This window comes from Hirundo rustica, chromosome 1 (assembly GCF_015227805.2).
Source record: "Hirundo rustica isolate bHirRus1 chromosome 1, bHirRus1.pri.v3, whole genome shotgun sequence".
Lineage (NCBI taxonomy): Eukaryota > Metazoa > Chordata > Aves > Passeriformes > Hirundinidae > Hirundo > Hirundo rustica.
The window spans coordinates 46572022-46597128 of NC_053450.1; the positions used below are offsets into that span (position 1 = coordinate 46572022).

At 39.6% G+C, this 25107-nt stretch overlaps 1 protein-coding gene across 5 annotated transcripts in view; it reads left to right on the plus strand.

Moving 5' to 3' along the window:
• The first annotated feature begins 2359 nt into the window (after nucleotides 1-2359).
• The window catches only part of SS18 (SS18 subunit of BAF chromatin remodeling complex), a 43882-nt gene continuing 21134 nt past the window's right edge, over nucleotides 2360-25107 (plus strand). For 2 of the 5 annotated variants that reach the window (XM_040065244.1, XM_040065265.2), the window contains exons 1-4: nucleotides 2360-2487; nucleotides 6000-6076; nucleotides 7339-7423; nucleotides 19435-19588. In XM_040065244.1, the coding sequence (XP_039921178.1) occupies nucleotides 2419-2487; nucleotides 6000-6076; nucleotides 7339-7423; nucleotides 19435-19588 (385 nt within the window). In that variant the 5' untranslated portion in view covers nucleotides 2360-2418. Of the gene's footprint in view, nucleotides 2488-2834; nucleotides 2853-5999; nucleotides 6077-7338; nucleotides 7424-19434; nucleotides 19589-25107 lie in introns of those variants that run through there. The other 3 variants (XM_040065274.2, XM_058420962.1, XM_040065255.2) reach the window with 2 other exon arrangements.

The following is a 25107-nucleotide window of genomic DNA, read 5'->3' on the forward strand; positions in this document are numbered from 1 at the left end:
AGCATGACATCTCGACATCACACTTGTGGAAAAAATAAAAATATTTAGTGGCATTGCCAGTGTTCAGCGTATTTCATGGGAACATGTTTGCTATGCTTGCAGCCTTAGGACACTTTCAGACACTTCACCAGTTCTCCAGGGACAACTATATGACAAAAAAAAAAAAAAAAAAAAAAAAAAAAAAAAAAAAAAAAAAAAAAAAAAAAAGGTCTTCATAATTCTGTTACTAACTGGGTAGGAGATGGTTGGTTCTGATTGCACACTGATTTGGCCATGGCCATCATGTATTCTTCACTCATAGGGTTCTTTGCTGCTGTTTGAAGTAACTAAAAAAGTACCATTTTGAGCACATAGGCACTACAACTGTTACTCTCTGAGTTCCTCACAAAACCATGTAATAATAACCACGGATCACCATGAAGCATATAAACTTTAGAAAAAAAATCGTTTCTTCAAACCTTCCTTTTTTCTTTTTGTTTTCCTACAAGTATTATAGTAGTGATGATGATGATAATGATGATAAAGTGTGTAACAGACAGAAAAAACTGGACCAAAATAGTAAAAGAAATGGACCACAGTGATGAGTGAAATGGTTCGAAACATAAAGTAATGGACACGCTGGCATTGCTCCATCTTAGCATAATCTACAGAGCAAGCACTGAGCCACAGATATTCAGGAGAAAAGGAAGCCAGATCAGCATCACATCAACTCTGGGTCCTGTATAATCTGAAGAGACAGGGCAGAAGAAGTGTCATTCTGCTAACAGCATCAGGCTCAGGTGGCGTGCCCGTGGGGAGCGGGATGCTGTAGGAATGCAACAACAGCTTGGAGCCAGCAGCCCGGGAACTGGTTGTCAAGGGGAAAAAAAAAAAAAAGGCAGGACGCAATGGGCAGTCGCAGCACATCCTCGGACAGCAGAGCCAGCAAGAGTAATCGTCATGGGGCTGGGGACAGGAGCCAGCCCAGACCCAGTCTGAGGAGAGAGCATGCCAGTTGGGAAGCAGCTGCACAGCCACGGGGTGGCCATGGTTGCCACTGACAAATGTGTGCTGTGACCAAAAGGGCCGGCTAGGGCTGGAGGGAAAAGCCTTCCGCCAGCAACAGCTGAGAAACAGAGCAAGTAAGGACTAAAATTCAGGTCTTGTGGAGTGGGTGGAGGTATCCTGTCAGCGGGTGGTCAGTGTCGTGCCAGCCACGGAAGCACACACACCTCGGCCAGCTGCAAGAGCAGCCACCAGCTGGCTAAAGGCAAGGAATGCTGTACCCACAGCCTGTAGGGTGGCACTGGAATGCACACAGGTTGAGCAAAGGATGTGCCCAGGAAAAAGCAGGTTTAAAATGCTTTGGTTGGGAACTTTCAGTGTCCTTATACCAGTTGCCCGTTACAACTTTTCATTCTTCCAAAAACTATCTTGGACTTTGCAAACTTGTTCATGAGGCTCTTCGGCGACACCGAGATTCCCTCCAGTGGCTGCACGGAAACAAATCAAGGTTGGTTTCAGCCCTTCCAGCGTCTGTAATTCATGTTTAATGTTGCAGCCGCGTTCTTATTCTGTTTCACTCTCATGGCAGGGAACCCGCAGCCGCCCACCTCATCGGGGAAAGCCACCCCAAGCCGCTGGGCAGCCTGTTCCAGTGCTTTGCCACCCTCCATGTAAAAACGTCCTTCCTCATATTTAAGTGGAAACTTGTGTTTTAGTTTATGGCCATCGCTCCTTGTCCTGTCGCTAGGCGCCAGTCTCTTGGCACCCCCCTTTGACATGTTTACGCGCACTAATGAATCATCTCTTCTCCAGGCTAACCGGGTCAGCCCCCGCAGTCTCTCCTCATGAAAGATGCTCCAGACCCTAAAACAAATTCCCTCCAACTCGCAGCGCCTCCCTCCAGGTCCGCTCCGCCCCGCCCCGCGCTGCCGCCAGAGCTTGCTGCCTGGGTGCAACCAAATGCGGCGCTGGGCAGAGGGAGGAACAGAGACTGCCGCTCGGCGCAACCCGAGCATGTCCCCTGCAACGTGCGCTCCACAGCGCTGTCACTCCCCCACAGCCGGCCGTACCACTTCCCTGCTCTGAGGCGCGTCGGGTAGGAACGTACCAACGCGGCGGAGGGAAAGGGGGTAGCCAAGAAAGGCGCGTGACAAGGCTGTGTGGGGGGATCACTTTCGAAGCGGCTCAGCGTCGGTTCTCGGTCCAGTTGTTCTGGCCGGGCCGTGCGGGGCGTCTGCGGTCTCATCGAGACGTCCCCCAGCCAGGGTGAAAAGCAGGGAGGAGCCGCCGGTTCTCCTTAACCCCTTCCCCTGGCGGGATGGGCCGCCCCACCGGGCGCGCCCCCGCCCCTCCGCGCACCGCCACTGCTGGGTCCGCGGGGCGCGCGCGCGAACGGGCGGGAGCGGACGCGGAGCGTTCCGGCAGCCGCCAGACATGTCGGTGGCGTTCGCGGCCGCGAGGCAGCGGGGCAAGGGCGAGATCACGCCGGCCGCCATCCAGAAGGTGAGGAGGGCGCGAGGAGGAGGGCCCGGGCGGCCCCGGGGTCTGCAGCTGCCGCTTCCTGCCGCACGGGGAACGGGGGCGGCCGCGGCGGCTCAAGGCCCGGAGAGCCGAGGCCCCGGCGGGGAAGGGAGGCGGCCGGGCCGCACTTGCTGTGCCCGCGGCTCGGCCCTGGCGGGGCGCTGCCCTTCTCTGCGCTTGGACACTTGTTGGAGGGTCCCGGAACCGGCGGGAGGCGCCGGACAGAGGCGGCCGATGTCCCTGGGCCTCTCCAGCCCTCATTTCTCTTTCTCCATTTGGGCTGTCCCGTTCGCCCCCGCGGGCTTGAATTAACCCGACAGGACTCGGCCTGAAAGTGAAGGAGTTGAGTAAGTCCTTTCTCCGGGGGGCGGGGCTGACAGTGGGACCGCAGCCGGGTCGTTCCAGCCCCTGTGCCTGACTCCGGGCGCTGCGGGGTAGGAGGCGGCTCCAGTTCCCAAACTTGGTTGACCTGGTAGTTAAGGCTGCTTCCCACTAAACCTTAGGTGTGATTGAAGAAGAATATTGCGGTCTGAGCCAATGACAGCGGCTCCGGGCGATTCCACCTAAGCTTTTGTGGGAGGGAGCAAGTTAACTCGCTAAAGCGATCAAAGAAAAGCACGTGCAGGATTTATAATAATTCACAGTGTTTTGTATCAGCAGCAACAAAGGAGCACGTTCAAGTTCACTGGTAACTGTGTGGTATTTGGAAACTTTTCCGAAGACTCGTGCCATCATTTGTGTGGATGGCCGCGGATCAAACGGATTCCAGATTCCTACCAGCTCCTTATGTAGAGGACCCTCCGGGTAGATAGAGCTAGCTTCTGATTTAATAAATAATTAGAAGCTCTACAAACTAGGTGTTGCAGTGATATGGACCTCAGAGAAGACCCTAGAGTTGTAATGGGAACCTCCAGGGTACTGTAGGAGAAGTCAGTGCTTGGGAATTGTCTATGAAAAATACATATCCGCTGGGTAGAAAGCTGCACAAAGGTAGTCAGTAGACACTTCAAGATGCTGAGGTGCACGTGGAGAATACAGATAATTAAGTTTTTCTTGTGTTATAGTCAAACCATTAGTTCAATGGTGGTGTGCTGGCAAAATCCTAGTATTAAAGTTGAAGAATTTTTGTAATGTACCTAATTTGTCTGAAGCCCTGAAGGTCTCTTTATCCAGCTGGAAATTAAATTCTCTTTTGACGGCAGATATTTATGACTATTTCAATCTTCTATCAGCAAACACTCAATTAAACAGTTGTCTGCAGCCCCACCTAGGATACCGTTCTATTCCTTCTTGTTCCCTTTCCTCTTAGCCCTAGCATTCCTGCCCCTCTCTGTTCTTTTCCTCCCCAAGAGGTCTGGCTTACATGGCTGTAGTGAAGGATGGCAACCACCTAATGGGCAGTCTCAAGGTCTCCTTGTCTGCTAAGCCTTAAGAATCTGCTGCTTCCCTCAGGACTGTGGGTGATACTCTGAGGAGAGCCTTGATTTACAGCTTCCTTTGCAAGTGCTCTATTAGACTTTGGTATCAAAGGTATTATTACTTTATTTTCCTTTTTTTTTTTCTGGTGAAAATGGCCACTGTGTTTCTCATAAAGCTTAAAGTTAGCGCATGTGTTGTGTTCCAGTGTAGCAGTGGGTTTGTGATCCTCTTCAGAGAGTGCACTTGTAGCTTTGCCTGTTTTCTGAGGCTCACACAGTAGCTCAAAATACTGCAGTTATGTCTGTGTTTAGTGCTTAATGAATGTGTTTCCAGATCCAGCAATTTCAGGCAGAATACTTGCACTGGGATCATTCTAGTCCATTCTGGTAAATTACTGTTTAGAGTTTAAGAAAACTTGGCTGGCTGGCTCATCCTTACGTGGATGGAAGTCCTAAGTGAACTGTGTGAGGTTTCTGACTCCATACTGTTTACATGGTAGACATGGATTAGGTAGGAACAAAAAATGTCACTACTTCTTTTTTTTTTTCTCCCTCCCTGTAGAATTTGTTAGGGAAATAAAGGTTGTGGAATGTGAAATGGATGTTGTGCTTTCCTTGTGGAAGGATGAGTCTTGTCATGGCTAGTTTCAATCATGTTTGGAAGAAGGAGAGAATCTGTGGGATGTTTTAACATTCTGCTAGTTTTGTGAAATTCAGCATCTGGATAAAGTGATCTAAACTATCCTTCCAGTGAGAGAAAGCAAAGGAGTAAATTGATGCGAAATTTTGCGTTTGGCAATAAATTTTCCATTTCCGTAAGCTGAATTGGATAAATTGGGTGGTGGCTCAGATTAGCCATGGTTCTTCTGGATCTTGCCCATTTAGAGTGCAGAGCATAAGCTACAAAGATGAGCGTGGTCACATGTACTCTTGGAGACCAGGTTGTGGGGTTTTTTTCCCGTTTACAGAGCTTGGAACACTCTGACTTCATGAACTTTTTGTAGAAAGTTGTGAAATCGGCTATTTCCCATGATTTTTAGAACTATTCTGTTTTGGTCAGAAAATTAATTAACAGGTGTTCATTTTAATGGAAACTTCTGAAGTATAATAGAGTTATTGTGTCCATTTGTCCTGGTTCTGGCCACCACGGGATTAAATTCTTGCAGTAGCCGAGAGGGCTCATGCCATGGACCCACAGGTTCTTCCGTAGCGCCTCACTGCATTCTCCGGGGATGGAGGAAGGGGTCAGGTAGTGTGGTGTGGTCGGGTATTGTCAGGGGCTCTGTGTGGTGAGCACTTGCATGTGAATCATTTGCCTTCTTGTACCCTCCATTATTAGTATTTTTGCTGTTACTGTTTGCTACTTATGTCAGTGTTATTTACAGTAAATTTCTGCTATCTCAGCTGGTGATCTTAACCTTTTGTACCTCCAGTTCTCCCCTCTAGCCCACCAGAGGGGAGAGGGATGCGTGGTTTGGAGTGTTTCAGTGGGCACACTAAATTGGGCAATACCATTCCTGAACCATAATGTGCCATTATGGCAAATATTTATAAATGCAGCTTAGATAGAGAATTCTTCATGTAAATATCACCTGGCTTTGCAGTGCATTTGTTTTGAACAAATCTGGTCAGCTCAGTTTCCATCAATAACAATTTCAGTGCCTTTTAAAATTCAATTTATAAGCAGTTGAGGGCTTTAGGAGAAGAGAAACTTGGGGCATGGATTTCTAAGTGAATTTCTTGTCAGCAATTGAAGGAATGCAGAAAACTTCCAAAACTTTCCAAGAACTTGGTGCAGAATCAGCATAGATATTTGAACAGGGTGCTTCACAGATGTAGCTGCTGATGGTAGTGCTATGAAACTCGTAAGCCAAAACCTGTAAAACTAATCAGAGGGGGGAAATGGAAGCAAAATAGTGTTCTGTTAATAATTGGTAAAATAGAACTTTCTGGATAACAACTTTTTTGTTGCTTTTTAAAACTAAGAAGGGGAAGCATTACTCAAGACTCAAACTTATCTTCAGTTTCTTTCTACAAAGAATATGAAATTTACTCCAAACTTCTTTATTGTTTCAGATGTTGGATGAAAACAACCATCTTATCCAGTGTATAATGGACTATCAGAACAAGGGAAAGACTTCTGAATGCTCTCAGTAAGACCTTAATCCATACCTACTGTGGACTGGGTGAATTTCCATCTAGATCATCATTCTTGATTTCTTTAGCTTACCTTACAGGAGAACTGTGCTGTGAAGAAACATATTGCTGCAGATACTACACTTGAAATTTTTGTGCGGGGTGGGTGGGTTTTATTTGCTCTATGAGTATGATTTCTGTCACTGAAATGTTGCAACTTAACCTCCTGCAATTTGATGTCACGATGATGATGCTCATAAAAATAAGGACTGTACAACAAAGATCTTTTTCCTCTGTATTGTAATTGCATTGTTGGAAAGAGGTAGTTTTGTTTGAAAAGTTCTCAGAATCATGTGGGAAAGTGGACCTTTCTGTTTCCTGGTGGCAGGTTTGAAAACTACTTGCTTTTCTCTTGCCCAGGAACAAACAGGTTCGTCTTAGAAGTTTGGCTTGCCAAAATATCCATCATGGACTTGCTGTCTAGTGGAGACAGTGAGTGATCTGAGAGGACTATAGAAGGAGTGAATTGTTAAGGAGTGGTATTTTCCCATTACTCTTTTCTGGCATGAGGTGATGATGGCACCCATGCAGTCAGACAAATATGCACAAATGGGACGTCTTAGTCCCTTGCCAAGAGAACTGGTAGTCTGGGAATAGGAGGGGGATCATAAATAATAGGTGCTTTTGGTTTACGGATCTACTTTTGTTTGTAAGCCTGTAGTTATGTAATTGTAATGTCCTCCAGCTTTTAAGGTTATTTTTGTGACTGTGGGCTCGATACTGAGAATCAGGACTGTGGTTCTCTAGCAGAAAAAATATTCCATAGCAAACTTCCAAAGCTCGGGGTCCTGATGAGATATGGTTACAATTCACATAAATCTTTGGTATCTTGAATATGGGGACATAATAAACAGGTCTCTTTCTTTAGTGTTTATAATGGAAATTACACCAGACACAAGCACACTCTGTGTATGTCTTCTAGTGATTTAGTTTAAGGCAGGAAGTGAAATAGATGAGAACTGTGTTGCCCAACTTTAGATTTTTTTCATAGCACGATAGTAGTACAGATAGGCACAGATATGATGGAGACATTGGGAAGGACTGGGTAATAGATAAGTGTGAGGGAAAAGGCTCTAAGACTGGTAGTAATGGTACTCTTGTAAGTCTCTTGAGTCTTATTTTACATAAGTAGTTTTCTTTACATTTGTGAAATTAGAGTAAATTCTGATGTTACTGTAATTACGAATTAAGATTTGTTTTGCTTTGTTTATTTTGACAGATACCAGCAGATGCTGCATACAAACTTGGTTTACCTAGCCACTATAGCTGACTCCAACCAGAACATGCAGTCTCTACTACCAGCAGTAAGTACAAAATAGTGTAAAAGTAGGGAATATATTTTATTTGGATTCCTGAAGAAAAAAAAAAAAAGGAAAAAAACAAACTGAAAACCAACCAGCCAAATGTTTGAGATTTTGACCAAACACTTGGCCTCTGATTTACTGTACATAGATGTACAGTAAATACATGTCTCTTCATGCTGTATTTGGAGTAATCTCTCTGCTTAGGTCTTGCTTAAAATGTGACAGTAGATGGTAAGACAGTAGAGTCTTACTATGAATTAGATATGCAATGCTCAGCTATCTGGTCTGCCTCAAAGACAGAATTTTTCTTCCCCCCTCAGCTGAGAACTGTACTGGTATAGTTCTTAGTCAACTCCCATAGCACTACTCTTTTTCCTCTTAGGTTAGAGAAAGGTGGGAGAATTGAATTTTTTTTATTATCTTTTTATTTTTCACTAGAATATCATCCATTCTCTTGCCTCAGTGGAATGAGGCTGGGTAAATTTTTTTCTGCTTTTCCACCTTTTAGGTGAGTGTCAAATTCTCTGCCTTTCTCCTGTGTTGGGAAACAACCATTTTTTAAGGTGGATTATGATAATATGAAAGAAATAAGGGCCTACAGGCCCTTGAAACACTGCATCACTTTACATGGATATTACTTGCTATCTTTTTTTAGTCTGAATTTTTTCTGAGTCTGTATTCTTGAACTCTGTATTTTATAAGATGCCTCAAATTTTTCCCCCTTTCCATTGTTTATGCAGCAGTAAGAAAAGAAACAGCAGTGTTAAAATAGCTTGCTGTCTGTTTGCTTTTTGTGCTAATCAGAAAGCTTGGGGAGTTCATTGTGAGTAACACAAGGAAGTTCTTTGTTTTTTTGGTAATAAGACTTTTCTTGAATTAATATAGTCTTGATTCATTTCTGTAATATGAAGCTAAAAAGAATGTCTATAAAACAGCCATTCCTAGATACTAGTTTTCACCAACTGAAATTGAATTACTTTTTCTTTGGTCTCTGGAGAGGTGTTCTCCAATCATTGCTACTAGCGAAGCATCCCTTCCAGTTGGTACCTAGAGGACTATAGAAACAGTGCTTCATTATGTCCAACCTGTTGTGCCTATAGAGGTTTCTCTTTTTATAAATCCATGCTTGTAGCTGAGGGGGAGGGAGAGAAACCTTTAAGAGGGCTGTGTATGTTCCTCAACTAATACGTTTTTGGAGGCTTAATTCATATCCTGGTTCTGATGACAACTGGAAATGAATTTGACCTTATCTTAGTCCCTGGTGGACAGTCCCGTTGTTAAAGTTGAATGTGATGACATTCTCAAAGTAAAGACAGGGCTGGGAAAGGCTTTTGCAGATCTAGACAGAAGTGTTTTTCTGATCTTCAATGTCAGGAATATTCCGTGGTACTGAGAAAAATAGCATAGTGTGTGTTTGAGTGGGTAGGGAAAGTCTCATTTGGACAGGTGAGGAAGGGAATAAAGGTAGCTTCTTGGGTGTTCTTTCAAAAATACTAAATGGAACTTAGATCTTCAGTCTTAATCTGTAGCATAATCAGACAAGATGATTTTTGTTGGGGTTTAAAGGAAAATATTCTTTAAATTCTTTCTGTTTTCCTAGTAAATTTTAGCTAACAGAATTTGGGAACATGTGAGTTATCATATTACCTTTTTTTTTCAATGCAAGATGGACTAGTTGAGAGTCTTTTCTTCCACTGGCTTTCCATGTAGGAGGTGATGAGGCTCATGCTGACTTGGAAATAGTATGATTCTCTTCACCATGCTTGTGTATCAGCAGTTGATCAGTCTTACTAAATTCAAGGTGTGGATGGTAACAGTTAAATACAGACCAAGATAATGTGTGTGTAGACATCTACTAATTTTAATACTAAAATACATCAGTTTTATGATACTGCTATTGCAGTTTCTTTCCACAGAAGTTAGGAGACCTTGAGTTTGAAAACCATCTGAAGTTGGGTTGTGTCTCAACCAGTTCATTTCTGGAAGATTGTTTCCCCCTAGTAAACTATATTTTCTTTTTGTTTAAATTTTATCCTGTTACTGTTTTAATCAGCTAAATAAGCACTCAAGAAATTTCACAACTTTTAAAGCATTTCATAAAAAGTAATGATTCTATGTTCAAGTGAGGTTGGAAAGGGAATGCTTCTGTTCAGATATCATTCACACTGAACAAAAGACATAAATGACCAGGTTCATTGAAATTCTTCATGCGAGCAAGAACTACTCTAACCTTACAGGAACTTCATTGTGTCCACTAGCAATATTCCTTACACTTAATGCTTTATATTTTTTTTTAGGAAAGTGCTTGTAGTTGGCTGTTAGGCCTTTTCCCTTGTCTTTCAGAGTTCACTGTTCTGATGAAATGACTGATGTAATTTCTGAAACTCTGGTATTTCCTTAGAGAGGAAAAGGTGTAGTGACCCAGTGGTGCTGTGCAGAGAAATGTTTATGACAGGGACCTGGAAGTGTGGAAAGGTGAAAGAGGTAAAGCAGGGTCTGGGTGAAGGGAGCTAGGAAAACTTTGAAAATCCAGTGTCATAACAAAGCTCCTGTGTTCTTGTATGCATGCTGGAGTGTTAAATTATTACTTTTGGGATGAGACACCTTCTTTCACATTAAAAAACAAAGTATGAGGTTCTTGAGTCAACCAGTCTTTTCTGAGCTGTGTTATTAAAGGCAGGGCTGTTATGTGCTGTCTTCCAAGCTGGATAAGAGCAGTGACTAAGTTCACATGTGAAGCTGACGCAACTTTTTGCTGTCTCTTTTTGAGTTATGGCAGGTATTCTCTTTCTTGGATCACAGTCTAGAGTCTCTTTACCATCACCTTATGAGATCAGCTAGCTTCCCAAAAAGGGCTTTTGCCCCATGAGGAACACGGGCTTTCTTGTGATTTTTCACTGGTGCTGCTTTTGAGAGAGGCTGCAGCAAGATGTTGATGGTCCTTGAACTGTAGAGGGGAAAGATGCAATTAAAGTGGTGGTGGTGTGTTGTGTGTATTTCTAAACACATGGAATTTCAAACTGTAGAGCAAGCATCTTATCCTCCTTGGCTTGTATTTTTGGTTTTTTGAAGTGTTCTAGTGCCCTTAAAAAGTCATTGAAGACTGCTGAATAAAAAAACCCCAGCTTTTCTATTTGGACATCTTCCCTCTCTTATATATCTTCATTTTGTCAAATATTTTTAAGGAAACAACCCATGACCATCACTTTATTGAGCATGTAGTCAGAAACTTTCCATTTTATGATGGGCAGATATTGAGGTCTGCAGGAATTATTTGGGAACCTTTGTGTGTGGGTTTTTGTTTGTTTAGTTTAGTTTTTGGGGATTTTGTTTGTTTGTTTTTGTTTCTTTTTTTAGTATAGAAAGTGATTTTTTTTTTTTTTTCAGTTTTTCTTTACTTACATTCTGTCAGTATGCAGAGCATGAGATTTCGGTGTGTATTTCAAGAAGGTGTTGAAGATAAGTGGTTCTGATTATTACTCACTTGTGTAACATAGAGCTTACTTTTATGTTGAAAGTGCCAGTTTCTTCCTGTACTAAGTTACAGTCTGTATGTAATGACTTCCAAGGAAACTTATTTTGTCCAGGTTGTAGAAGAACCTGGATATTGCATTAAATAGTTGTTCTAAATTTCATAATATTGGAAAGAATATTAATAAACTTGATAATTATTCTGTAATCTTTTTTTCTCAGCTATTTCTTTCGAAAATAAAGCTTTTAGTAGGACTGGTGAAATCCCTTATTTTGTGCTGTTCCCATACTTGTCACACAGGTTAGGGAGGAATCCATGCCACTTTAGTTATAAAATAACCTCTCTATAAGATAATGATTGCTTTTTATAAACACCTAATATCAACAAGCACTGAAATGCTGGTTATTTTCAAAGCAACTGCTTCAAGAGATAGGGAAAAAACCCAAACCACAACAAACTACTACAAAAAACCTCCCAAACCAAAGACAACCAGCACCCATACACAAAATAATAAAGTACTTCCAACAGTTAACTTGAAGACAAGCTTTCATGAAGTGTTAGTAATGATGTTTAATGTTTCTACGTTGTGGAGCTCTGCAGGCTAAATAGGAATCTTCACTATAAGCATGCTTTCACTCAAACAATGAAAACTTTCATATAATTTCAACCACTTTATTTTTCAAAGGGGTAATGTTCAATCTATGATTTTAATGTATTTGTGATGTGGTTGTAGAAAAAAATTGGAGTCTTAAAAACTGATCTATGCACTTCGGTGTTTTTGTAGCCCTTTTTTTGAACATAAAAGTTGTCTAAAATATTTGTTAATTGATTTACCTTGACTTGGTTTTTCTTGAAAAAAAGCAAGATGGCATCCTGAGAATAAAAATATGCGTTGGTTTTCACACTTTAAAATTGAATTTTGATATAACTTTTGTTACTGATGATGAGAAGAATCCTAAATTAATTAGATTCTTGTCCAGTTATATACCAAATGCCTAGGAAAGTTTGATAGGTGTGGTGGTGGTGGTTTAACCCCAGCTGGCAACTAAGTACCATGCAGCTGCTTGGTCACCCCACACACCTTCCTTCCCCCTGCAGTGGGCTGGGCAGGAGTGTCAGAAAAAAGGTGAAATGTATGGATTGAGATAAGAGCAGTTTAATAATGGAAATAAAGTACTAAAATAAGATTATAATTGGAGTTAAAAATGAGACAGTAAAACCCAGTGCCCAGCCTGAGTCTGATGCTCTATGGTGTGGATTATCCCTTTGGCCAGTTTGGGTCCGCTCTCCTGGCGATGCTCCCTCCTGGCTTCTTGCACACCTTGCTGGCAGAGCCTGGGAAACTGCAAAATCTTTGACTTATGAGTAACCATTGCTTAGCAGCAACTAACACATCAGTGTGTTATCAACACTATTCTAGTGAATCCAAAACCCAGCACTGCACCAGCTACTGGGAAGAAAATCAACTCTCTCCCAGCAGATAGCATAGGTATCAGGACAGGTAGCATACCAGAAAAGCTGTTTCTGGTATGTGTGGTATGGTGCATAATTCTCCGTTGGCCTTTCAGAACACAAGTCCGTGCCCTGTTCAGGTTCAACTGTCTGTAAACTGAATTAATAGAGAACAGAGCAAAAGGAAGGTTGAATGTTTATAGTCAAGTGACAAGGGAGCTATTAGTCATTACTGGAGCTTGGATTTTGAAGAATAATTGCTCTGATTAAATGTTAAATAGTTGTGAAAAAAACATAATTTCTTAAGAGGTTATAAAAGAGAAAAAGGCAGCTATGTTGGCACAACTGAAAGGGTGCTATAGGAAATGAAGAGTCACTGGAGGGAAGTTTCTTAACCCAGCAACTACACTAAGAAAAAAAAAGGGAATTTAAATTGTCAGGATGTTAGGAGTGAATTCAGAGCCCACTAGCTGCCACTTTAAACCATAGGATCACTCAGTTCTGTAAGCTACTTTGCATGTATTGTTAATCAGGTGTGTCCACATGGGGAGCTAGTGCACTGTACACAAAAAACTACTTCCTTTGCCTATGAACTTCTGTGGCTGATTTAGAAATCAGTAAAAATCACTGGCAGTTTGAGTGAGGAGTATGCTCTAAAGTGTAATTCTTTCATACTCGAAGATGTGATTTGCCTCTCTGTAGTGCAGTATCTGCACAATAAATGCGTTTTCAACTGCAGGCAGTTTCCTCAGAACTGTACCAGGCATTCTCGTAATGTAGGTACAGAGTCTGTAAGGTTTTGCTCTGTCCCACATGCCTTGCTGTGAGGGTTCTGCGGGATTCTTTCGGCTTTAGTTGAGTTTACATAAAGCCTTTTAGCTAGAACAGAGGTGGATTTTTTTTTCTCTTAGGCTACTAAATGCAAGCAAAACCTGTAAATATCAGACCAAACATTAAACCACCTTAAAAGAAAAAGAGGCTGTGGAACAACACAGAACTTCTCAGGACAGACAGAAACTGCATTTTATGGGGGAGTTATAGTGCACCTCAGAATTTGTCTAGTTTCTATATCTCAGTGATCCCTGAGTTAACCCCCTGAGTTAACTTATTCATGGTCACTTACAATAAATGAATATGAATTCATACAATTTTAAAAATTTCTGATTTAAATAAGTTCTAATTTTACTAAAGCCCCCCAAAGAATTTTTGGGGTATTATTTTTTAAGTATAAGAGTAGCTATTGCTTAGAGAGTATCAGATACTTTGGGGTTAAATTTTGTTTGTTAAAATGTTGTTAAAGAATATTGGGATAGTGAAATATTTTTATGCAGTGACTTAGGCAATTTGAAGCAAAGATTCCAATTTCGTCTTTAAACAGAATGTTTAAGTATTACATTATGCACTATTTTAACATTTGTTCAAATATTAAGTCACAATTTCACTGATTTTTGAAGATACTGATGTAAATAAAGGTGTATAAACTGGTTGTCATTCTAAATTTAGAATTCCTTACTCCGAGCATCACAACTGGTAATCCAACAGTGAGAGCACAAATTACATTTATAATTAACTTCACTATTTCAACATGATTGTAAATGCTTTTCCTGTAGAAGTACTCCCTACCCCCAAATACTACACTAGCTGAAAATTAATACATGGTCTTTTTTTTTTTTTTTTTTTTTTAATATATATAAGACACTAAGTACTAGAATACCCAGTACCTTGTAGAGGAAGAGTTGTAACCCAATTAAAGCTCTGCTCTTTCAAATCGCAAAACCATATTCCTTTACTATCTTCTTTCCCAGTCTGACACCTCAGTAAGTACTCCACAGGTGCCATCACCACCTATCAACAGAGTACTGCTCCCTGAGACTGGGACAGGTCCTGTGATATTAGCAATGTGATATGAGCAGAGCAGAGTACCCCCTGGGAAGGAGTGTTTTGCTTTGCAGAAAATCGTGTTTGGGAATTGAAACCAAAGATGATTGATTAAATCCTTCTCTTGGAAGGAAAAGAAGGCTATTTATGTCTGGATTTCCTGTAGCTTTTTAATTGTTATTCTGAGAGAATTTCTAGAAAATTGTATTTTTGATAGTGTAGTTTAAATATCTATCACTAGTTGTATTGGTTAGCAATATTGAGTTTTAATGTGCTTAGCAGTATTTCCTGGTTTGTGGGGGGTTTTTGTTTGTTTGTTTGTTTGTTTTGGTGACTGAGTTGGTGTTTTGCCTCAGTTTTTATAACACTAGATGTTCCATAAACAAATCTTTGAACCTGCTGGTGGTGGTGAGAAAATTCTTACCATCTTCAGGTGTGCATTTCCACCCTAGGAGATTTTATTTTTGCATCTTGCATTTGATCTATTGTATTATTTAAAAGAATATCCTCTAAAAAATGCAGTGTAGATGTCTTTAATGCATGCTTTCAAATAACTTCTGGATTTAGCAGCTGGAAGTTGTCAGTTAAAATCTTTTTTTTTTTCCCTTGTCTCTCATCTCTCTCTCTTGGTTTTTTTTTGGGGGGGGAGATGTTTGGTTTTTTTGGTGTGTTTTTTTGTTGTTGTTGTTTGTTTGTTTTTTTGTGGGTTTTTTTTTTTTTTTTTTGTGGTTTTTTTTTGTTTGTTTGTTTTTTAACTATTGGGTCAGTTTCAGTCTTTTTCCAGTTCAGATTTCCAGAGTTTCACTAAATTGCTTTTTTTTTTTTTTTTCATGCTCTGATAAATTTTAAATTCTCATAGCAGCTATAAGTGTAACCTCTATGTTTGGGTAAATGAGCCAAAAGTTAGTGTTTAGCAAGTGAAGCTATATCTAACATTTTCTAAGTATTTCATTCACTTTTTACCAGTAGTAAAATATTTAACATTTCCTACTACCTAATTGGAACAAAATCTGCAGTGATTTTAATTTTCATTCCTTTTTGACACACATCCAGCAAAAGAAGGGAAGTAGCCTTTTCTTTTGTTCTGTTAACCTGTGTTTGGATGTCATTCACCTTTTATATCTAGGCTAAATGGCTAGGGTTCATTTTGGGGAGCTTTTCTTTCGCAAAGGGTGGGTTGTTTCTTCTGAATATGTGTGATCATTTTGTATTTTAAAAAGTCTTGGCTATATGTAGTGCATGTTCGTGGGGATAGTAAATGTGCTTAACTTCTGTAAAGAACAAAAAAGGTTAAATAATCTAGTTTATGTAGCTGAGTAGGTTTTTTGTTGTTGTGGGGTTTTAAATAAAGTTAATTTAAAGGAGTTTATTATCTGTAAAAGTCTGGATCAAGTCCAATAGAAATCGGGAAGTTGCCATTTAAAAACAATTTTTTCTTGTTCTCTTCTGTCTGCATCCACTAGAAAAATACTCTGGAGGAATTCCACTGGGGAATAATTATGTCTGCAGGAGACATTTCATTTTAATTACTATCAGGTAGTGATTGGTTTATGAACTGACAAAAAGGCTCGTAATGCTCTTTTAAAATTTCTTATATAATATCCTATATAACTATTTCTATTTCATATAGAAATATTTGTGTAATTATCTCTTAATCGTATTTAAACTTAGTTCTCGTGTACTGTGTTGATGAATACCTCAGGTTTACGTGATTTATGGGGTGTCTTATATGTTCAGTGTTATTCCTCAATTTACTGACTATTCTCTTGAGGTTTTCCTTCTTGTTAAACCATAAATAGGATGATCTACTTTTTTGTATGTATCATACATTAAATTGTATTTCTGTCATATCCTCTTATGTTTATATTCTTTTATATATTAAAAAAAAAATCTCTCCTTTTTGCCGTTTCAAATGTAAACATTCAAAGTTGTTAATCACTGTTGCCTCTCTTTAGAATCCTTCTATTTTTACAGTATCCTTTTGAGATTGCCCAAATTGAATGTGTGTTGTGGTATCAAATACATTGGCATTTTTTTTCTTTAATATTCTACCTCACTTTGGATATTACTGAAGATAATCAGAAAGTGACCACAGGTATTATGAATAGATTTTATGGGATTTGAGTTTTCTGTTAGTTTTGTTGGGGTTTTTGTTTCGGTTTGGGTATTTTTTTTTTCCCAACAAACTGTCTGGATTGTGGTCGATTCTTTTTGTGTGTTAGGTTTTTTTCTGGATTAATGACAATGGGAGCTTCCTCTTTCTGAAGAAAGTAGTTTACAGTTCGGTGTAATTGCTGTATATTTATCCACATCACTTGGCACCTTCTGCTTATTCTTTTTTCCACATTTTCAGTAATATTGCAGTGGTGTCACGTGTTGACATTTACTGAAATATTTTTGGGAGACCTCTGTATGTTCCTTTACTCTTTGAACTTCATGAAGTTCCCTTTGGGCAGTTTCTGATCAATGCCACTTGTCAATGTATTGCTCCAAAAGGCTTTGTCAAAAAGCTTGTGTTAAGAAGTTTTGTTAAATATGCAGCTAGGTGGCTTAATTTATATTTTTTAATTTTTTCAGTAAATTAGAAAGGTTTGGCTTTACTATATTGACACTTTATTGACTCTATCATCCTTGAATTTTACGATATTTAATTATTTTCATTATCTTACTTATAGCTCAGAGAACAAGGTTCACAGATCTGTAATTCCTAGAATTGGTCCTACTCATTTTTTTACAAATAGAGGTACAGTGTTTGTCTACCATGTAGTCATCTGATAGGGTAATTTCTTTTAATGGAAGATGGAATTTTTTTAGAAGCTTGTACTGTTTTCTTGCATTATTTTCAAGAATCTGATATGGATTCGCACAGGTCTTTGAGCTATTTCCATATCCAGAAGCTCATCTTGATGAATTACTTTCTGGTAGTACCTTTCTGAGTGTTCTTAGTTTCTCCCTGAATTGTCTTAATTCCCTGTGGTTTCTGAAGTCTCATGCAGGTTTTTGTATCTGAAGTCCTTAACACTTTTTTCTTCCCTGTCCTTGCATGTCTGCACTCTAATGCTGTCTTTTTGATAATTGCAGTGTTTCTCTTGAAGGATAGTTGTTTTGAAAACTTCAGGCTAGATAGAGTTGGTATAATATATATTTTTTTGTCTAAATAATCCTTGGAGCTTTTTTCATCCATCTTTCCACAGATAAGGGCATCCCCATGTATTTACAATTTCCTCTTCAGAATAGCTAAAACCTAGGTATGAGCTAATTTTTAGTACTTCATTGGACTTTCTAATGTTTTGTGCTTGGAATTGAAGAAGTTCATTTTAATTCTAAAAACGTTTCAGCTTGGATGATTTTCAACTTTGCTCTCAGTTTGCTGGCATGGCTCTGAGGCTGACATGGGACAGGGCTCTGAGCTCTGACTGTTCATGTGGAGCTTAGCAAGTGTGTTGGTTTTGCTAGTATTCCTGAATATACTTCCCAAATAAAAATGAAGATAGTCTCTTTTTGTTTTGTTTTGTTTTTGTTTCTTTGTATATCAGTTTTAGGTGTTTTTTGTGGGATTTGTAAGATGCGAAATTAGGATGTTAGGGAGTTTTGAAGGTGAAGGAATGGAAGACTTAACTGAGGTGAAGCAGCCTTGCCTTGGTTGCTCACTAGTGGAGGAAGAACAAGCAAAATGGATCAGCATTTCAGTCACAGTGTTCAGAGGGTAGAAATGCCTTTCACTCTTACCATCTTCACCTCCTGCCACTTCTGCTACAGGTTGGGGAAGGAACTTTTCTTGTAAAATGTCATTTTCTTCACGGAGGAATTAAAGGAATTTAGTAAGAGAAGTTGCCTACTTGCTTATATTTTTCATCTCCTTCCTTCTTCCTGCTTAATTAAAAAAAAAAGCCTTCACTGATTTCCTGAGGAATTTTTTTAAGGTAGTGCAGGGAAAATAATACCTGCTTGAGGTATTTGAAGAAATGTTGAGAGAATAAATTACTACTGTTCACTCCCATCCCCTGGCAGGTGAATATGTGTGTGTGTGTCTATAACCCTGGTGCTACCATCTCCAGCACTCACTGGGCACATACCTTACTCTTTACTACGGTATTGTGTTTTGTCTTTATGAACCTGATGAATAGTGCTGGCACAAGCAGGGACTGGGCTAGACAGGAACTTAGGTTTCACCGCCTTGGTTCTGTCCGTGAGGAGAAATACTGAAAAATGCACACGTGGTTGTCTGATGGGCAGGGTGTTTCATGAATAGTTGTAACCTCTAGACAGAGTCCTCAAAAGCCAGAGAGCTAGGAATTTGCTCTCACTGAGATGATTTTTACTCCCCTGAAAGTGCTTGGCTAATGTATGTGAGGAGGATCGTAGAGTCTCACTGGTGTTTTTAGTAGGAAAACAAAGCTGGCTACAGACAGTTTCTGTGTCTCCTTACATTGCCATGAGTAGAACCTACCAGTAAATTCCCCCTTGTATTTACTGTTTTTCTTATTCTCCCTCTTTGAACTCTCAAGGTTATTCAGTTATTTTCCTCACAATTTCATTAGGAAATTTGCCAAAAACATCCTTTCTAGGCAGCTGTCTCTGGACCTTTGGAGGCCAGCACTAATGTGCTTCCAGTCTGTAGGGGGTGTTTGGCACAGAATTATGAACTAGGCCTCCTTCGCTTTTGGGGGAGAGCGGGGAAAAGATCGCTAGCATTTTACCACACCCAGGTGCAAATTTTTTGTTGGTCTATGAGCATTCAGAGGCTTTCATCTCATGTTGTACCTGTTTTGTCCCGGTGCAAGATCTGTTAACAGCAACAAATTGTTGATGTGAGAGAATTACAGTGAAAACTTATTTCTCTGTTGAATTAAAGCTTTTGTGTGTGTGTGTGTGTGTGTGTGTGAGGGAGTGACTCCAGCAAATTTAAACTGCTCAGATGTAATTTTTTAATAAGGCATTGATTTGCGTTTTTATTTTAAAGTGGTGCTCAAAGATGCCGTGATGTTTTCTGCGTGTAATACTTCACGTAAAATTGATTAAAATGTTAAATGTTTTGCCAGAATTAATGTTGGGAGGAGTTACACGTATCAGCTAGAGAAAGAAATTCGTTTGAGGGCTTTCTTTCATATGCCATTAAACAATATAGGCAAGTGCTGTACCATATGTACATATAATATATTTGTCAGACTAACTGCTTCTCGTGTTTGACTAAACTGTCTCCTTTCAGCCACCCACACAGAATATGCCTATGGGTCCGGGCGGGATGAGTCAGAGCGGCCCTCCCCCACCCCCGCGCTCGCACAACATGTCTTCAGATGGTATGGTAGGTGGGGGCCCTCCTGCACCACACATGCAGAACCAGATGAACGGCCAGATGCCTGGTAAGTTTTTCTCCTCTAAGACATTAACACCAGCGTTGCCTGGCAACTGAAACGACGTGGGGGCTCAAGGGATACTAGATTGTTGATGACAAAACTGCTTTGAATGCCCCCGAGTACAAGCTCTCTTAGAGTTTGTTAGCTACAGAGCTACGTGACCTGTATTCAGTGTTTATCAGGCTGCCCTTGGGCTTTGATGTAGCTGACACACAGCATTCCTCTGATGAACAGAACTGGCTAAATTTAGTCTGTTTGAAACCATGCAGTACAGCTGGCTTTAGAGGGCTTACTGGGGAAAGGTATTGGCCTGTGGCTGAGTGAACACAAATCCTTCCATAAAAAGACAATGTGAAATCATTGTAGCTAAATAATTAGATAATAATAAAATAGATATATCTGAAAGAGGCCATTTCTGATTTGGGTAAATGTTTAAAAGAAAAAAAAAAAAAGATTTCTTTTATACAGCTTCCACTAATCTCCTGTCTTTATTACTGAAGATGTGTTGAATCGTAAGGGATTTGTAAAGAAATGGCCTCCAGATTATTGTTCTAGGTGTAAATTTTAAATCAGTTTCTATGCCATCCTGTTCTGTAATAAAAAGAAAAGTACTTGGGAAGAAAGAAACAAAGCAGAGAAAGAGGATGATAAAATTCCACATTGTATGTACCAGTACTGGCTTTGGGGTAGCTATTCCCTTTAGCGGTGAGATCAGAGTGGAGTAGGCAATGGAAAAGCATGCTTCTTTATGTAGAAGCTATTTTTCTGAATTTCCGCTTGTAAAATCATACTGCCTACTTCATGTGAAATGGCTTTCAGCTTAAAATTGCATTCCCATGATTGCTTTTGTTCAGGATCTTTTTTTTTTTTTTTTTTTTTTTTGTGGAGAAACTTTTCATACAAAAGCTCCTCGAGGTATTGGTACTTTCAAGGAAGGAAACTACTGTCGAAGGATCTTTGAAAATTCATCTCTCACTGGTGTCAAGGATAACCTTCCTGACAGCAAACACAGTAATAACTGTGCAAAACTCAGCACAATAATATTAATAAACATATATATATATAAAAATTGCTGTAGTCTCTAATTTCTGTGCAAATCGTGATAAAAGGGATTTGATAATGGTGGCTTTTCTGAAAGAGTAGCTTGAATAGCCTCCAGAGGCCATGTGTAAGAAGTGCAGTGAAAGATCTAGAGAAGTTAGTTTCATCATACATGTTAGTCATGGTCTGCATTTGGAAGCGTAAAGGGCAATATATGCTGCTCCCTAAATAGGGCAGAGATATTCTGATAATAGTGTCCTTAATCCATCTAAGATCCATCAGTTCCCATGGAGAGTAGCATTGCCTCTCAGAAATCAGTCTCTTTGACCCTCAAGTGTAATCATATTATTGTTATTACAGTGATCTTTTCCAAGGAGAAGGATTACTAAGTCACAATGTGAGCATAATGACTTCACTGCAGAGCCACGGGGGAGAGAAGTCACTCTTTAAACATACATATTTTGTAATTAGATAGAATAAGGAAAGAGCTCTTAGGAAAATATGTGAAAGGTAAATAGCTTTGTTTTGGTATTCACCTAGACAGGTACTTAAATACAGTTTCCTCTAAGCTTTAATTTAGCCTTTCCTCCAGCATATTCCCTTTCTTGAATGTCTTTCTTTCCTTCTCAGTTTGAAGTTTTCTCTGAGGATGTGAAGATAAACAGCTTAGGATGAAGGCATCTCTAATATCGGAAAGGCATGCTAGAATAATTTCATAGGTAGGCATTGGAAAAAGGGAAACAGAATCATCTTGTTAAGTGTATAGCTGAATTACACATATCTTCAAGTGTGTGTTAGTTTACCTGCTTGTGAGCCTTTCTGTATTTCACGGAGATGTAGTTCTAATATTTTCTGCAATGTATGCATTTGCTTTCTGGTTTTAGGGCACTTACTCTTAGCTTACATAAACATTTTTACTAAAAACCAGATACATAATCTTAAATTTATCTGTGGTGACGATCTGTATAAAAGGAGTAAAGTCACTGGTCTTAAACTGAGAGAATCCAGGACTGACATCAGTTGACCAGTCTGGAAACAATAAAATGCAGGCTCTTAAAAATGCCAGCTAAGGATTTCAGGTATTGCCTGAGCAGGGGCTTCCACAGGCCTGAGTATGGGCAGAAAGCTTGACGAGAGGATTAGAGCTGCCTAGTGATCATCAGGGCATGAGTAATTTTAAACTTCTGCTATAGACCTGTCCCATTGCCTGAAGAGCAAAGGATGGTTTTTCTTGTACTTGTGTCCTGGTTAATACAGAACCTGAAGTGCTGTTGGGGCCCTTAATTGCATCCCCTGACAAATGTGTGTCTGTATCCTCTTGCCCCAGAAGACAGTCATGACAAACTTTTTCAGCTAGTGATACACTCGAGTGTTATCTGTACCTGTGACAGATTCTGTTTTTTTGCTGAAGAAAATGGCTGTCTGAAGAGTTACTTTGAGTTCATGTGATGCAAAGTAAGGGTGATCCGGGTTTGGAAGGAGATAATGAACTAAGATGTGCTGAGTGCATGTTATCCACCTGATTTCTTGAGGTTGTTTTCTCACATGTAAAAAGTTGAAAGGTAAGACTAAGCTGTAGGGGTCTCTGACGTTTGTTGTGGCACTGGTTGGTGACCTTCCTGAATAACAGGTTGTCCTGGTTCCAGCCAGGACTGGGTTAATTTTTGCAGTGGCTAGGAGAGGCATGGCCAGGACCTGGAGGTTATTCTGACCTGTAGGGTATTGTCAGGCGTTCTTCGTGGTGAGCAATTTCTTGTGAATCCTTTGCATCTTGTATGTACACTGTTATTAATACTGTTGCTATTACTGTTCTTTTTTCATTGCTGTTTCCAGTAAATTGTTCTTGTCTCAACTTGTAGTCTTTACTTTTTGTGCCTCCAGTTCTCCTCTCCAGCCCAGCACAGGAAAGGGGACACAGGGGAGTGAGCAAGGTCGTGTGTGGTTTGGAGTGTTTTAGTGGAAGCAGTAAATTGGAGAATAGCATTTGTAAACCACAACACAGGTGTTTGTGTGTTCCCAACAAGTTCTCTCAAAATCTTCTTTCCTTTGTGCAAATGTAGTCTCGAATGTATTTAGTTTGGATTACAGCTTCTTGGAGGTAAGGTTCTGTGCACAGGTGGTTAAGAGGAAAAAGGACTTCTGTTTATACTCAGGATAGGTAGTTACTCTGCTAACTTCATTATAACACAAATTTAATTATAAGTATATATATAAGTATAGCATTTAAAGCAGTTACTTTAAAGTGGAGGTACATACTTTCATGCTTCATTAATTCACTCACTGTTCATTCATATTCTCTTCTTCCTATTTCATTTATCCATATAAAAAGGAAATCAGTTGTTTTGTCCTTATACGCACGAGAACTCCATGAAGTGTTTTGACAAACTATTAAAAAAAAATATGTTAAGTGTGTTTTTATTATTTTTCATTTGCAATGTTTTTGATCCTATGGTCTTAGCTTTTTCTCCATCTTTGTTTTCTAGCTTCTCACTGACAAACCCCTAGATTTTGACCACAGAAAATACACATACCTCATATTTCATATGACAACTTTTTCTTATGAGTCCTTTTTCCTGTCTTAGTGCTACCTGAGTCATGAAGTGTAAACCAGCCTTTTAGAGAAAGTGTTTTAGTTTTCAAGTTAATTCTTGTGATGATTTTTGCCTTCCTCATTTTGCTACTTTCATTACCAGTTTTCAAAAATTTGCTCCTGTGTGTTTGCCTAACTCTTCGATATCTATCATTGACAATGTCTTCTTTTAATCAGAAAGAAGTAAAACCAGTCCCAGACCTTAACTTTCTGACACTAACCTTGTGTATTCCTTCCTTTAATTAGGAAAGTAGTCTTCTAGCAGCTCTGCAATAGTTGCTTGGCATTAGAGTAGGAAGCTTTTCTCCCCTGTAGCTTTACTTCAGAGCACATTCACAACTGAGCTCATGGTTGAAGACAAGCTCACTTTTTCATAATTAAACTGTCTCCGTGTTCTCATTATTACAGAATTAGGCAGTGTTGAATTGAAGAGGGGCAGTATAGGCATCTGTAGTACTCTTGTGGGCATAATCCTATTCACTGAATTACTTTTTCCGTATTTGTGGTGGACCTGCCTTTGTATATTTCAGCAATCTCTGCTCACCTTGCTTTGCAGGAACAGTGGACTACATGTATGATACCTTTTTCAGCTTTTACACTTTCCTTGACAAAATAAGTTTGTGTTTATTTCACTAAGGTGTCTTAAGAAGGACAAGAGGATAAGCGCATTTTTAAACTTAGGCTCTGTGTCTTCACTTTGGCTTTAGTAGCTGTGTTCATTTATCATTGTTATCTTTTTCTTCTGCGTCTTTGTTTCAGTCAGTGTTGTCTCTGTGACCTTGTGTGCAGCTCTCTCTGTCCTTATTTCTGCCTTCATGCTACCCTAGATTAGTGCAGTTTTTTCATTAGCCAAGGACTTAGGAGCTGTTTACATCTGAAGGCAGAGGGGTGTGTGAGTTTTGTTTTTGGTTTTTTTTTTTTCCTTTTTAGTTTTCACTGGGAAATATGTAAACAAATCAGTACCTTCCTACAGATCTACTACTGTAGTTTCTTTTAGATTCCTCTTCTTAGACTTTTCTAGCTTAACAAAAAAACCTGTGGCATGTTTAGCAACAGCAGCATCTTCTTGGTGAAATCTGTACATATCAGCATTTGCCTTGTTTAAAGTTGACCTGGTTTGTCATATCCTCTGGTTGTACATATTTTCATGAGGTCTTCATGTGGTGCTTGTCATGGGCATAATCCATGCATTTCATCAACTTTTTTTACTTGGTTTAGTTACATCCAGTCCCACCTTTTACCGATTTTAGTTCTAGTAGCTGTTCACCTGTTCCACCTGAAGTAATGAGTAAGCTGACCAGATGGTATTGTAATGTTATACTTGTTAAAATACCCATTGAGAGTAGATTGAATTCAGAGAATAATCCAAATTCAACCTTTGTTGTCAGGAAGAAGGGAAATTGAAGGTGAAAAAATGTTGTTGGCTCATGGGTGCATGAATAAGTTGCTTTTCCTTTGCATCTTCACAAGTGGAACTGAAAATTTGGAGACTGTCCTTCTAGTCATCATCCCCCACTCTAGTAATCTGCAAACACAGTTGTGGAATACTGGCTATATAGTATATGCAAAAATGTTAAATAGTTCTTCAGCCATTTTTATTCTACATTTTTTCATGCTATCTGAATCACTGCAATGCTAGGTCCATTAGAAATCAAAAGCATTAATTTTCTGTTGTGTTGAAAATTTCCACCTTATTTACAAGTAGAAAAGATGCAGCACATTGTTTGTAACATTTTTTTCTTTGTTCCTTTTTGCACACCTTTGTCTGATTTCCAAGGTTGTTCTTTTACGTATGCGCAGCAAAGGTGATGTGTTTACCAACACAGGTCACTAAATGCTTTCTATTTACATGTCATTCTTATAAAAAAGTAATGATTGAAGTATTAAAAAAAAA